Source organism: Rhineura floridana, chromosome 8, assembly GCF_030035675.1.
Source record: "Rhineura floridana isolate rRhiFlo1 chromosome 8, rRhiFlo1.hap2, whole genome shotgun sequence".
Classification (NCBI taxonomy): domain Eukaryota; kingdom Metazoa; phylum Chordata; class Lepidosauria; order Squamata; family Rhineuridae; genus Rhineura; species Rhineura floridana.
In genome coordinates this window covers 15,096,664-15,112,456 of record NC_084487.1, presented here as the reverse complement: position 1 = coordinate 15,112,456, position 15,793 = coordinate 15,096,664, and the positions used below count along the sequence as shown (strand labels likewise).

Sequence of the window (15,793 nt, the reverse complement as noted above, 5' to 3'; positions counted from 1 at the left end):
GGCCACTTCACTGCTCACTCCTAATTCTAGGTCATTAATGAACAAGTTGAAAAGTACAGGTCCCAATACCGATCCTTGAGGGACTCCACTTTCTACAGCCCTCCATTGGGAGAACTGTCCATTTATTCCTACTCTCTGCTTTCTGCTTCTTAACCAATTCCTTATCCACAAGAGGACCTCTCCTCTTATTCCATGACTGCTAAGCTTCCTCAGAAGCCTTTGGTGAGGTACCTTGTCAAACGCTTTTTGAAAGTCTAAGTACACTATGTCCTCTGGATCACCTCTATCTATATGCTTGTTGACACTCTCAAAGAATTCTAATAGGTTACTGAGACAGGACTTTCCCTTGCAGAAGCCATGCTGGCTCTGCTTCAGCAAGGCTTGTTCTTCTATGTGCTTGGTTAATCTAGCTTTAATAATACTTTCTACCAGTTTTCCAGGGACAGAAGTTAAGCTAACTGGCCTGTAATCTCCGGGATCCCCCCTGGATCCCTTTTTGAAGATTGGCGTTACATTTGCCATTTTCCAGTCCTCAGGCACAGAGGAGGACCCGGGGGACAAATTACCTATTTTAGTTAGCAGATCAGCAATTTCACCTTTGAGTTCTTTGAGAACTCTCGGGTGGATGCCATCCGGGCCCGGTGATTTGTCAGTTTTTATATTGTCCATTAAGCTTAGAACTTCCTCTCTCGTTACCACTATTTGTCTCAGTTCCTCAGAATCCCTTCCTGCAAATGTTAGTTCAGGTTCAGGGATCTGCCCTATATCTTCCACTGTGAAGACAGATGCCAAGAATTCATTTAGCTTCTCTGCAATCTCCTTATCGTTCTTTAGTACACCTTTGACTCCCTTATCATCCAAGGGTCCAATTGTCTCCCTAGATGGTCTCCTGCTTTGAATGTATTTATAGAATTTTTTGTTGTTGGTTTTTATGTTCTTAGCAATGTGCTCCTCAAATTCTTTTTTAGCATCCCTTATTGTCGTCTTGCATTTCTTTTGCCAGAGTTTGTGTTCTTTTTTATTTTCTTCATTCGGACAAGACTTCCATTTTCTGAAGGAAGACTTTTTGCCTCTAAGAGCTTCCTTGACTTTGCTCGTTAACCATGCTGGCATCTTCTTGGCCCTGGCGGTACCTTTTCTGATCTGCGGTATGCACTCCAGTTGAGCTTCTAATATAGTGTTTTTAAACAACTTCCAAGCATTTTCGAGTGATGTGACCCTCTGGACTTTGTTTTTCAGCTTTCTTTTTACCAATCCCCTCATTTTTGTGAAGTTTCCTGTTTTGAAGTCAAATGTGACCGTGTTGGATTTTCTTGGCAATTGGCCAGTTACATGTACGTTTAATTTAATAGCACTGTGGTCACTGCTCCCAATCGGTTCAACAACACTTACATCTCGCACCAGGTCCCGGTCCCCACTGAGGATTAAGTCCAGGGTTGCCGTCCCTCTGGTCGGTTCCATGACCAACTGGTCTAGGGAATAGTCATTTAGAATATCTAGAAACTTTGCTGCTTTGTCATGAGTGGAACACATATGCAGCCAGTCTATGTCCGGGTAGTTGAAGTCACCCATTACTACCACATTTCCTAGTTTGGATGCTTCCTCAATTTCATATCTCATCTCAAGGTCTCCCTGAGCATTTTGATCAGGGGGACGATAGATCGTTCCCAGTATTAAGTCCCTCCTGGGGCACGGTATCACCACCCACAACGATTCTGTGGAGGAGTCTGCCTCTTTTGGGGTTTCGAGCTTGCTGGATTCAATGCCTTCTTTCATGTATAGAGCGACTCCGCCACCAATACGTCCTTCCCTGTCCTTCCGATATAGTTTATATCCAGGGATAACCGTATCCCACTGGTTTTCTCCATTCCACCAGGTCTCCGTGTTTAGGGGTGGGGGAGAAATTCGAGTTCACATTTCAAGCTGAATCTATCAACTTCACACTTTCCAAAACAATATGAGAACCAGAATGTGGCCATCCTTCACAATTTGCACTTACCAGAATTTTTTGATGCAGTTCTCCAACCAAACAATGTTTACAAAAGCGCATTATTTTAGGAGAAAGTGTGCATAACATGAACATGTTGGTGAAAATAGCATACAAAAATGCATTGTATTAGGAAAAGCTGCATACAAAAACGTGTTTATCAGGAGAAGTCCACACTAAAATGCTGGAGAATTTTCATGAGGAGGATTTTAAATATATATATATGCACATTGTTGCAGAAATGTGAACTGTATTTAAGATTGGGAAAATGAGAAACTGAGCAAACCGAAACTGACAGATCCTTCCGTCCCTAGTTGTGTTGCTATCACTTTTTTCTTTAAATCTTGAGCATACAGGAAGATGAGAAGGGATTTTGGAGGCCAAGAACAAGCAGTGGAAGTTGTTGCCTTGTTTAGAGCCTCAAAGGAGGAAGACCTGGAAACTAGGCTAAAATACAGAGTGGCAATAGGGTTTCAGTGTCCTGTTTCAGAGTGCGTGTATGAGAGATGATCAACATCCCCTGTTTTGAGGAACTTTCCTTGGTGGTGGGACCGGCTTGTCATCTTCCTTTTTTACTCGTTACAAGAAGCTAACTCTAGTGCTCTTTCCAAGAGTGCCCCTTGGAACACAGGAAGCTGCCTTATACAGAGTCGGACAATTGATCAATGTAGATCAGTATTGTCCCCGTTATTGACTGACAGCAGCTCTCCAGCGTTTCAGAGATGGGTCTCTTTAGCTCTGCCTGGAGATGCCAGGGATTGAACCTGGGACCTTCTGCATTTAAGGCAGCTGCTCTACCACTGAATTGTGGCTCCTCCCCGAAGGATGGCAAAAGCCAGAGCTCTAGTCCTGGCACTGAGTTGTCAGCAACTTTCAACTGTAAAAAAGGAAAGAGTGAAAGGCAAGGAAGCCCCATCCTAACACTGACATGGATACATCCCCCTCCCTCTAAATGGTGGAATGGGGCAAAAGGAGCCCAGCCCTACTTAGGGGGGGAACCATCAAACAAGCTGCCTCAGTGTTATACTTGAGGGAGCTCCCGCACATCTGAAATTTTAAGAAGTTGGGCGTCCATGATCAGATTTCCTCTTTTTCTACATTATTGGGGTTGGGGGGACATATGAGAAGTGACATTTGATCTGAGGTCACAGTTCTAGTGGAAGGGAGATGTGCCTATAAGATTTCCATCATCAACAAGGTGCTATGGGAGCTGATCGTATTTTTTTTATCAAGAAAAAAATAGGAAGCTGCCTTATACTGAGTCATACCAGAGAGCCATCTGACAAAACCCTCCAAGGATTCAGACAGGGTTCCCGGCCCTACCTGGAGATGGTGGAGATTGGACCTGGAGTCTTCTGCATGCAAAGCTTCTGCTCCTGCCCCTGAGCTGCAGCTCTTCCTTTGCATTTGAATCCCACTGAAGATCTCCAATGTATTGCTGAGTTTTGATTGGGGGGGTGGAGCGATGCATCCCGCATTGCAACCCCAGTGCACATACGTGGATGGACCCTTAGAGAGCATGTAGGACACAGCCTGGGTTTTTTTCACACAGTGCAGCTGCTGAGCTAATGTTGATCTGTTGATACCTGTAGAGTCTTCAACATTCAATGGTGGAGAGAGGGATCTCTGAACTTGATATAAGAATAGGGGCTTTAGAAATGGGATCTTATGTCCATCTGTGAGGCATTGGACGTTCTGACCTTTGCTGGTGCCGGCAAGGTAACCCTTGCTAACTACATCTTGTGTGTTAGCAAAAGCGGAACCTATGCCTTCATAGGAACTTGCAAAACTCTGAAATGTGGAGGAAGTCTAAGCTCCGAGAAGGGGGTTGGCTTTAAGTGTTTTACACAGGAAAGAGGCAACTCGGCACATACATCTGGCTTGACAAAATGAACAGAACCTGTGAGTGGTTTTTTTTTAAAAAAAATGTAGAAGCGGATCAGGAGCTCACTGCTTCCGGAGAGAGTGAAGAGATGCGTTTTTGCTTTATTTGTGAGAGGTCTGCCAAGAGCTTTACTGACTTGCTGCTGCTCCTGCAGGCTAAAGATCAGGACAATGCCCTTTACGCAGCCTGCGAGGAAGCAAGATCTTTGCAAAGGAAGCTAGAAGAGAGCATCGCTGAACAAACAAACCTCCAGACTGTAAACATAAACTTAACCCGCACTTGTCAGGTGCTGGAACTGAAAGCCAAAGAACAGAGCAGTAAGTATCACAGATGCTTCTGTTGCCCTTAATCTCTTAATGTTAGTGTTTCCCAGACTTAGGACAGGTGATGTGTGTTCTTTTTCCTGAATTTAAAATTGGGAGGTGCACTTCACTCTTATTTTAACCCCAAAATCCTCAATTTTAAAACGCATTTCAGTATTTTTTATTTTATTTTTTGAGTCAAGAACCATATTGAAAAATTCAGAGACGTGCAAAATCTGAATGGAATACCGTATTTGCAAAATTCAGAGAAGTGTGAGAGATGAAAGTTAATTATGTTTCAATCTGCGTATTTGTCTAGGAGGCACAGATCACATCTGTTCACACTGGAATTCACAGAAATAAAGTTCCTCCAGTGTCTTTTTCTCTAGTTTCAGAAACCTCTAAATACCAGTCTCTGGGGAAGCAACCATAGTAGAGGACTGCTCGCGTCCTGAAAGGGGTTCCACAGAGGCATCTGGGAAATGGGACAAGCCATTGTTCTCCTTGAGCAGGCCTTCTTAGTTTGTGTGTTTAGAAAGAGCTACTTCCTCATTTGGTTTCTACTTGACATTTTCTTACATTAGAAGAGCCCCGCTAAATCATACCAATGGTGCATCCTGTGTGCCACAGTGGCCAATCAGATGTCTTCATGGCCTGCTCAATTGCTAGAGGCAACAGTCCATTCCTGTCGTTGTTCCCCAGCAACCAGTACCGAAAAGCACACTGTCTCTGGAACCTGGAGGCTGCATACAGCCACTGTGATGTGTAGCCACTGATGGAATTCAGTAGCTTTTACCACATCGCTACCTTGGGAGGGACACTAGTCGATCCATTGTGCAGAATTGCACCCCTGTAGCAGAGGTGGATTACAAGAGGGCCAGAGCAGCAACTTGTGCAAAGTCATGAGACACACCGAAAAGTGGGTGAAGATTATCCAGTGTTCCCTGTGGTGGGAGTGATTTTGAATGATCCCATGTTGCAACCCAGTGTGGAGGCAAGGCAGAACAGCCTGATCCTTACCCCCCCTAGAAGATTGGCCAAGCCTTGACTCCTTACAGTAATTTATGCAGAAGGGCAATGAGCTGCCTCCCCTGTGTGTGTGTGTGGGGGGGTACTTGGGGCCCACAGGATGCTTTTTTTAATGTACATATTATGATCTTATCATAAAGTAGGATTTTACAAGGCAGGCTAGCATGCCCTTGGGAGACATTTGGGTTTTGGTGTCTCAAATGCTGCTACTTGAAGGTGACAATGCTTTTCTCTTTTTTTGGTCCACCTTTTTGGACGTTGTCCAAATGTTTTTCTGTGCTTCATGAAATTCTTCCTCCTGCCTCCTAGGACCAGGAGAACTTGGTGCAGCCTTCCTGACAAGATGTTGATAGTGGCATGTCCCTGGCATCTGTTCTGAATCTCATTCAGAAGTCAACACTTGCCTGTGCTTCATGCTTTTACATGACAGTAGTTCTTGCTGAGGGTGGGGAGGAAGCCCCATAACCCTGTCTCTGAGAATCTTGTCCTACCCCCACATCTGACCAGTGCCCTCATCCCCCAGTTCTGCTGTGGCTTTAACCCTGTTTCTTTAGGGATTGCTACTTTTGCGCTGGCTTTGATAGACTGGCTTTATTTTGGCTAAAGAAGACAAACTTCTATAATTTTGGACATCTTATGAATGGTACTTCCAATGTTTTGTTTCTTAGCTGCTTTTGACTCGCTCAAGGAGAAGCATTTTAAAGGACTGTTGTGTGGAGTTCTCTGTCAGGTATGATACCTGTTGTTCATGATTTTAATAATAAACTAGTGATGCAGAGTAGATGAACCCTGAGCAAGATTGGGGAAAGATCAAGGATTTGCTGTATACCTTACCCAACCCTTTGTTACTGGTCCTATTTCCTAGGAAATACTATTGTACTGCACGCTTTCTTCCAAGATGTTCTGTTTGCTTACGGTAGCAAGTTGCCTTGCGCTTAATTGGACCATTTGTCCCTCTAGCTCAGTATTGTCTAGTCTGACTGGCAGCAACTTTCCAGGATTTCAGCTAGAAGTCTTTCCCAGTTCTACCTAGAGATGCCGGGGATTGAACCTAGGACCTTCTGCATGCCAAGCGGATGCTCTGCCACTGATGAGCTAGAGGATCTCCCCTATGGGAACTTGTCTCCAAGCATTGACACTTAACATTTAGCACTCTAACAGTGGGTAGAAAATAAACTGCATTTCCAAAATACTGCTTGTTCTCTCTTGCGATGCCAGGACCAATTTGCCAGACTGCTAACTTCTTGTTCAAATTCTTCTCATCCCGCCGAATTAAAACAGATCTGTGTGAATGATGATGAGAGTCCTTTGTCAAGCTCAAATGTAAATGAAGAGATAAGAACAGAAGAGAAGGTAAGCACCAGCAAGCCCTGATTTTTTTTATGGGGAACATGTAGGAGCAGTAAAACAGGAAAAAGTAGCTTCCTTACATGACTTGCAAGTGTACATTTCTGCCTTTGTAATGCCCCTTGGCTCCAATGATAAAATTGCTGAGCATTTTTGCATGGGAATGTTTGGGCCTTGGCTGGTTTACTGAGGTTGGATCCAGAATTAGTTCCACTCTGGAGCCTTTTAGAACTACTCGGTGCAGCTGGCTGCTTCATGTCTGTGGACCAGTGGAAGCTGCTCTGGGTTTTAGTCCAAACTTTCAAGGAGCTTCAGCACCTTGGACAACTCCTAGAAAGTCTGGAGTACAATCCGGACTGGATTCCACTGCCTTCTTGACATGGAGCCACCGGCTACCTCTGGCGCTACTGAATTATTTTCCCACAAATAGCACTTAGTATACAGCTATATTATCCAGAATGTCTTTCCCCATGGTCAAGATCCTTTTATGTCTAGTCAAAAGCTCCAATGAGCAAAAGTCCTTTATCTAATGCTTATTGAAAGCCTTCTGTTTGCAGGTAGAGCTGTGTGTGTGTGTGTTTTATTTCTTTCTGTTGTCGGCTTGGGGTATTGGAAATGAATAACCTTGAATCTGCAACTTGAATATCTTCTTTGGATTGCTCCAGTGTCAGTTTCTTTTGCCCACAGATGGGAGGCATTAATTACTGATTTAATAAAGTGGGGAGAGGGCCTTTTCAGTCACTTCCTGATTTTTCAATCACTTTCTGATTCCCATAGGCATCAGGTTGGCCACTGTGAGAACAGGATATTCAACTAGATGGATCATTGGCTTGATCCAGCTTCAAGGCTCTTCTTATGACTTCCTCCCATTTAACTTTTTTAAAATAGCTCTGTTTGTAGCACTGTTGCCTCTGGAACACTCTTCCTTTGGTAATTTGTGAAGCAGAGGCAGTAATGACCTTAAACACCTCTTAAAATCTTACATGTTTACCCAAGCTTTCTTGGACTCTGACTCTTAAATTTTTAATTTTTGTTTTGTGCACTGACTGCTCAGTCTTATTTGTGATATACAGTAGAGTTGCTATCTTTTTATCCAATTTTAAGGCAATTTTATTGAAAGTTGTATGCATTTTTATTGTTGCTGTTTTTTTATTGTAAACTGAGATCTTTTTTATATGAGGTAGTATATTTTATATATTTTTAAGCCAGCAATTAAAGCCTCCTGCCCCCAGTAGCAAGAGAAACTGAGGTGTGCAACTATCTGGGTTTCATCTAGAAGAATGCCAGTCTGATGTGCTTTACGCCTGCCTAAATTAGCATTCTTTCTAAACCTACGCTTTTGTTTTAAAACTGTGCTTTTAAAATTGAATCAAGGTCTGAACATAAAACTCAATCTAGCAATTCAGTGTGTCATCTCTTCCTTAACAAATCTTCCCCATGAGAAACTGTAAAGTTATCTCACTCTCTTCTAACAATAGTGATGTCTTTGAGTTAATGCTCCATTTTTAAAAATATGGGTGGAGACGACTACAAAATTGTTTTCGTAAGCCAGGTGCCAAGGGCTGATTGCTCTCTGTTGACAAAATATCTATAAGCTAATAATTGCCCAGAGAGGTCTGGAGCAGGGTGGGGGCAGGCCAAAGAGGTGCATGCCTCTTAAGTTCCTCTTCTTCAATTAGAAAACCTGCTGCTATAAAAGATTCAGCTCTCAACAGAATCTGCTTTTGGGCTCATCCTGGTCACCCACCTTAAGACCCTGGTGCTTGCAATATACTTCACTACTAGGTAAGCTTATAAACATGCTATGCTATCCCCTTTTGAAATTGTGCAGTTCAGCAAGGATAGTGTAGGCTTTCCATTTGGAGACGTGGCTTAAAGTCCTTGCTTGGCCATGAGCAACTTAGCAAGTGGTCTGCTCACTTCTGTGGGAGCCCTTGCAGATGACAACTCCCTTACAAGGAAAGGTTGCAGCCTTTGGGGCTTTAAAGTTTAGAGAAAAACTGAGTAATGGCGGGGGGGGGACATGATAGAAGTGTATCAAACTTTGTGTGGCATGGAGAAAGTGGATAGAGAAAAGTTTTTCTCCCTCTCAACACTAGAACTCACAGATATCCAATGAAGCTGAATGTTGAAGGATTCAGGGCAGACAAAAGATAGGACTTCTTCACACAGTGCATATTTAAACCGTGGAATTCACTTCCATGTGAGGCAGTGATGGCCATCACCTTGGATGGCTTTAAAGGAGGATTAGACAAATTTGTGGAAGATATGGCTATGGGTGACTACTAGCCACAATGGCTTTGTTCTACCTCCACTGTCAGAGGTAGTGTGCTTCTGAAGACCACTTGCTGGAATCCACAGGATGGAAAAGTGAACTTGTGCTCAGGTCCTAGAATCATAGAATAGTAGAGTTGAAAGGGGCCTATAAGGCCATCAAGTCCAACCTCCTGCTCGATGCAGGAATCCAAATCAAAGCCTTCCTGACAGATGGCTGTCCAGCTGCTTGTCCTGCTTGTGGGCTTCCCATGGGCATCTTATTGGCCACTGTAAAAACAGGATGCTGGACTAGATGGGCCAATGGCCTGATTCAGCACGATCTTCTTATGTTCTTGTGATACTAGCTACACTGCACTCAACAGTGAGAACTGAACTACATTCCATGCTTAAACTGGCCATCTGCCATTCTTAGTCTTATGAGAAAAGTGGTGGGCCCTGCTCTGAAATGTACCCCAATCCAGACAGGGGCCACACACAGTTTCCTGGATGTAACTCCTCACCCCATCTGTGATATGCCCCTGAATGAGCGCTGTTTACTCATAATGGGTAGTCTAGCCCTCAGTGAAACTCTCTCATGGCTAGATAGCTAGTTCAGTCCCATGTGCTTTGAGAGGCCTTTGAAAATTGCCTCCCCTCGTTAATAGCCTTGTTCTGTGGGATTCTGGGAAAACATAATTATAACTTGTAAGTCACATCCACGCCATACATTTAAAGCATATGGCTTCCCCCAAAGAATCCTGGGAACTGTAGTTTAAGAGTGCTGGGAATTGTAGCTCTGTAAGGGGTAAACTACAGTTCCCAGGATTCTTTGGGGGAAGCCACATGTGTTATATGTGCTTTAAATGTATGGTGTGGATCAGTGGCGGCTGGTGGCTCCATGTTAGTGGAGCAGTGGAATCCGCCCTGGGTTTTTAATAAGAACCTTCAGACTAAAATCCGGAGTGGATTCCGGTGCCCCACTGATGAGGAGCCACTGTCTGCCACTGGTGTGGATGCAACCTTTTCCTCCCATGATACATTTGGGAGGTGGTGAGTTCATTGCCACCTGAGATTGTTAAGCAGAGGCTGGGACGGCCACCTGTCAGTGATGCTATTGTGTTAAGCAGAGAGCTGGATGAGATGAACTCTAAATCCTTCTATGATTCTGTGTGTGCTTTTAACAGATGCATTGGCCCTTGACTCTCTCCAGCTGATCTGGAGGAGCTCTGTGCCCAGGGCCCCTGAAAATACTAGAATCCTGGCTACTTGTGAGGAACAGCATCTGAGAAATGGATCCATCTTGCATGTGATGCTGGAAGGACACAAGTAAGACCAGTAGCCAGATGTTTAAAGCATTGGGTCCATGGGCAAGAGGAATTAACAGCTTCCACTATGGATAGAGACTGCATACTACTCATGTTCCCTCCCCCCCCAAATAGATGGAGTGTCTCCTATATTTCCAGTACCAGAGTTTCCTCAGAGTTTCTATTGTTTGCATCTGAACTAATATGCAGAAATATGCAGGTTCTTCAGTGCCTTACTTGGTATTATTGCACAACTTGGTGGGTATGTTCCTAGAAGTCACTGCGTCAGTGCACCCCAGATCACCTTTGTCCTACACCCCCTTGCAAATCTCCAGTTTGAAAATGCCTCTTGGACACTCATGTCATGTTAGGAAAGCATCCCTAGTGTTTGGCCCATAATTGTGGAACTCCCTGCCTCTGGAAATCTCTCAAATGTCTTTCAGAAGTATTAAGATCTTGTAACTGAGTTGCTTTTTTTAAAAAATGGCTGTTCTTCGTAATATGTTCTACCACAAATGCTTCTGAGATAAGCTATGGGTTCATCTACAAACCTTGAAGTGATCTCGCAGGATCTGTTCCAACAGTTTGTTGTATTTTAGTAGCCTGTTTTGAAGAACTCTGACTGGTTTGCATCTGGCTCCCACAAGGTGTTAGGGGCTCAAACCACCTTAGCGTCAGCAGTAAATTTATGGGGCATCAAGCTTAGGAATGCAATTGCATCACTGGAATGCAATTGCATCAGAAAACAACAACAAAGAGCTTTCTACAATAATGTTGTTGCTCCTTTGAGCAGGGCTGGCTATGCCATTATGCAATGTGGGGCAGCCTGCCTGAGATGGCATATTTAAGGAGTACGCAGCAAACTATCTTTAAAAAAAGAAAGAAAGAGAAAGTAATAGCAGTAGATACTGTTCTGCCTCTAGTACCAAAACATCTTGGGGCACTTGCTTGCTCACATTACACAAGGCTCGTGAAAATACTAGAACCCTGTCTATTTCTGAGGAACAGCATCTTTGATCCATCTTAGATGCGACGCTTGACCGGCACAAGTAAGACCAGTGTCTCAAAGGTTAGAGACTTCCTTGAATGAAGCTGCCATCTTGGACATAAGCATCTCACTCTTGCTATATAGGCAGTGGAGCCATCGGGGCAGGGTTTGAGAAGTCCAGGGCCCCACTAAGAAAGGTGAGCAGGGGGGGGCCCAATGCAGCGGAGCTGGCATGCTACATTTTTAATGAAATAATATGCATTACTATCCGAAGACATGGCCCTCTTAAGGCCATTAATTACAGAGTCTGAAATTACCTAAACTCTACTGGCCATGACATCTGAAATGGGTGGCTGCCTAGACTGGCTGTTTTCCACTCTGGCCCGCAACCACTTTCTTAACTCTTCTGCTGTGTCACAGCCTGTGGGACTGTTCACCTATGTAAATGCTGCAGATAAAAATATCTCTAGCATCCTCCTTTAGGGGGAAGGATGGGGAAGTGTAATGCTTTGGCTGCCATATGCAAATGAAGCTTTCTTCCGTCAGGTGCAATAGCCACGCTGTTGGTAGCCAGACAGATGCAGAGCTTGTCTCAAGCGCAAGTATGGATGCTGATTTTACCAAGGTTAGTCTTCTTGATCTCAAGTTTTTTATTGGTTTAAATGATGGTGCGGCTACTCAGCAGGAAAACTCTTCCAGAGGGAACAATGGTACTCTGTGCCAGATACACATCAGGAGCTCTCCTGTTTGCCATGTGGGGACATCTTTGTTTTTCCTTGAGCTGTGCCAGAATAAGCATATCAAGCTGCCTTATAAGGAGTCAGACCAGCGGTCCATTTAGCTCAGGTTTGTCTACACTGACTGGCAGTGACTGTCCAAAGTTTTACATAGGAATTTCTCTTAGATGTATCTGGAGATGCCAGGGATTGAACCTGGGACCTTCTGCATGCAATGCAGATGCTCTGCCACTGAGCTATGGCCCTTCTGTGACTGCACCAGCTGTTTTGGCTTTCACTTGCAGTAGCTTCACAGGTTCATTTCAAACTCTCTAAAATAACTGTGTTCTAACTGCTGGGAATATGCTACTAGACAATGCACTGTTGAGAGATGAATCTGGTGTGGTGTGTGAATTTGACTTGCTTGGTGCTTGACTTCCATTGAATGTATGAACCAACAAAATAGCAAATAGGGTTCAATGTAAGTAAGTGTAAAATGATATGCTTTTTTGGGGGGAGGTGATATGAAAACCTAACCCCTTGTAGACTGATTGGGTCTGAACAGGTGGTTAAGGCAAGACCTTGAGAGCCAGTGTGGTGTAGTGGGTAAGGGGTTGGACTACAACCTGGGAGACCATGGTTCGAATCCCCACACAGCCTTGAAACTCACTGGGTGACCTTGGGGCAGTCGCTGCCTCTCAGCCTCATTAAAACTCTATTCATAGCGTCGACATAAGTCGGAATCGACTTGAAAGCAATACATTTACAGTTTTGGTGTTATGGTGGATAGCTCGATGCAAATGTCAGCTCTGGATGGGGTGGCAGTGGGAAAAGGCCAATTCCATGTTAGGAGCAATTGGGAAAGGGACTGGAGAAAAAAAATGCCAGCATCTTCATGATTTCTATAATGCAGCCACATTTGGAATACCATTTAAGGTAGGGCTATAGCTCAGGGGTAGAGCATCTGCTTTGCATGCAGAAGGTCCCAGATTAAATCTCCAGGTAGGGCTGGGGAAAAACTCCCTGCCTGAGAAACTGGAGAGCCACTGGCAATCAGTGCAGACAATACTGCGCCGAATGAGCCAACAGCCTGACTCGGTATACGTCATCTTCCGATGTACAGTTCTCACTTTCTCTGCTCAAAAAGATACTTATTTATGTATATTTTCTTACATTTGTATCCTGCTTTGCTTCCATCATGGCACTTGATGTGAGGTGGCGTACATGTTATGTTATGTTAATGTTTATTTATACCCCGCCTTTCAACCAAAAGGCCCTCAAGGTGGCTTACAGAAAAAGTAAACACAAATATAGAAATACATCAATAAAGCAATACATCAATAAGCAATGCATTGTACAAAAAATTAGATTAAATAGCAAATAACATTATATTAAGAAAAAAATATCCAGGAAAGGCATTCTGTCTCACCTGAACTTACAACTTACATGTAGCCCCCAGGTGGCCTTCCCTCCTGGCGCTGACCTGACCCAGGCCTGCTTAACTATAGCGAGGTCAGAGCTTTTGGAAAAGTTACTTTTTTGAACTACAACTCCCATCAGCCCCAGCCAGTGGCCATGCTGGCTGGGGCTGATGGGAGTTGTAGTTCAAAAAAAGTAACTTTTCCAAGCTCTGAGCGAGGTGGTAGCCTCACGTGCCTTCAGACCGTACTCTGGGATGCTAGATATTGGGTCTAGAAAAGGAGCGTAGAAAGCTGCCTTAAACTGAGCCAGATCATTGGTCCTTCTGGTTCCATATTGTCTACACTGACTGGCAGCAGTTCTGCAGGTTTTCAGGCGGGGGACATTCCCAGCCCTACCTGGGGATGCTAAAGGTCGAATTTGCGGCCTTCTGCATGCAAGGCAGTTGCTCTGCCACTGAGTCACAGCTAGGTGCCTTCAGGAAACCCACAGGAAGGCCAGGAAGACAGCAGAGGCCTCTCCGTGCTTTCCTCTGGCAACTGGTATTTGGAAGCATACTTGTATACCAGAACATAGCTCATCCTTATACTGAGTCAGACCCATTGGTCCATCTAGTTCTGTATTGCCTACTCTGACTGGCAGCTGCTCTCCAGGGTTTCAGACAGCGAGCCTCTCCCAGCCCTGCCTGGAGATGCCGGGGATTGAACCTCCATGCAAGGCAGGGGCTCTGCCACTGAGCTACGGCCCTTCCCCGTCAAATCTTGATTGTTACAGTCAATGACCAGCATAAAATAGAGACATAAAACTTTCATAAGAAGAGATTATCCTAATATACAGAAGAATAAAATGCAATAAAACGGGGTAAGAAAATACAAGATAAGATTGTCCCTTCCCCATCATGAGTGGCAGCCATTGATTTTTTTATTACATCCTCCATGAATGTGTCTAATCCCCCTCTTAAGCATGGACTGCATTCTGTCTTCATATTGCAAGTTGGGGGTAGACATGCTGGCCCTGTGCCTCCTTGGCTGTAAGAGCTGGTGCAGCATCCTTCAGTCTTGGCCACTAAGGACTGAGACATCCCTGGTTCAAATCTGTCAAAGCTCAATATGTAGTCTTCAGCAAGCTGCCCCTCCTCCACTCTTTCTCAGGTTCAGCTTCCCTTAATCTGTAATGTGGTGATCATAGTGACGATTGGTGTAAGGATTCCAGAGAGAGAGAGAGAGAGGGGTGTGCTTTGAATGCACATGGTGTAGTGGTGGGTTCAATGGTGCCAGGGTGGTTAAAGTGTTGGACAAGCACCTAAGAGACCAGGTGTCAAGTCTCCACGTGGCCACACTGGGTGACCTTAAACCAGTCACAGTCTGTCAGCCTAACCTATCTCACGGGGCTGTTGTGAAGATAGTGTGGAGGGAAGGGAGAATGATTTATGCCACCTTGAGTTTCTTGGAGGAAAGATGGAACACCGATGTAATAATAAACAAATAAATAAAATAAAACTTGTAATGCATTATATAAATCCTAAATATATTGAAGTTGGCAATACTAAGCTACAACACATGGTGGCTCTGAGAACTTATGACCATTAACATAAATAAACATTGACAGTTCCTTTAATGCTATTGTGTCAAACTCTCTCTCTTCCCCCCTCCTCCCCATTAGCTGCTTTCCTTTCCTTCAGGTGAGTTGTAAACATGAGGAGGTGATCAGCATATCGTGGGTTAAGAGCATAGTCACGCTGCTATTTATTTATTTAAGACATTTACATACTTCTTTTCAGGTGCACCTCACAAAGTGGTTCACATAACAGCATATATAAAAGCAGAATAAAACCATATGAAAATTAAAATCTGAAATCACTTAACTAACCATTGCAGAAATATAGCGTCTCAATTGCATAGGTTTGGTGACAGAAAAATTCTGAGCAGGTGTTTTAAAAATCGATGCTGAGCTCTTGTAGTAATAGAGAAGAGATGGGACTTTAAAAGCATTGGGTTGTATGCAACTAAGGCTGCAGTCCAATACACACTTACCTGGGAGTATGTCCCATTGAACCCAGTGGAGCTTACTTCTGAGTAGACATGTATTGGATTGCAGCCTAAGTCCTACTCAGAGCAGAAATGAATGAACCTAAGTTAGTCATGTCTACTAACTTCACTGGGTCTCCTCTGATTAACTTCACTGGGTCTCCTCTGAGTAGGACTAGCATTGAATACCACCCATTTTAATTTTGAGGAATCTTCTATACCAGGGTGGGAAGGGCCTCCGGCCGCTGTTGGACTCTCATCACCCCCAAGACAGCATGGCCAATGGTCAGCAATGATGGCAACTGTAGCCCAGCAACCTGTGGAGACCCCCACAGGTTATTCACCACCGTTCTGTGCAATGAAGGGTGAAATGTAAACAATAATAATGAAGGCTTGGGATTGGATAGCAAATTGGGAGAGGAAAAGCTGGCTGACTGCATGTTTTTTAAAAATAGCTTTTTTTGGGGGGGGTCTCATGGCTTCACAAGATAACTGGATGGTGTTCTAAAGAGATCTGTGGTTATTTTTATTGC

At 44.1% G+C, this 15,793-nt stretch overlaps 1 protein-coding gene across 13 annotated transcripts in view; it reads left to right on the top strand.

Moving 5' to 3' along the window:
• IRAG2 (inositol 1,4,5-triphosphate receptor associated 2) overlaps positions 1–15,793 on the top strand; it is a 96,379-nt gene that overhangs the window by 54,799 nt on the left and 25,787 nt on the right. For all 13 annotated transcript variants that reach the window (XM_061638352.1, XM_061638351.1, XM_061638349.1 and 10 more), the window contains 6 exons: positions 4,027–4,189; positions 5,872–5,933; positions 6,485–6,556; positions 8,230–8,335; positions 9,991–10,132; positions 11,645–11,723. In XM_061638352.1, coding sequence (XP_061494336.1) covers positions 4,027–4,189; positions 5,872–5,933; positions 6,485–6,556; positions 8,230–8,335; positions 9,991–10,132; positions 11,645–11,723 — 624 coding nt within the window. The remainder of the gene's footprint in view (positions 1–4,026; positions 4,190–5,871; positions 5,934–6,484; positions 6,557–8,229; positions 8,336–9,990; positions 10,133–11,644; positions 11,724–15,793) is intronic.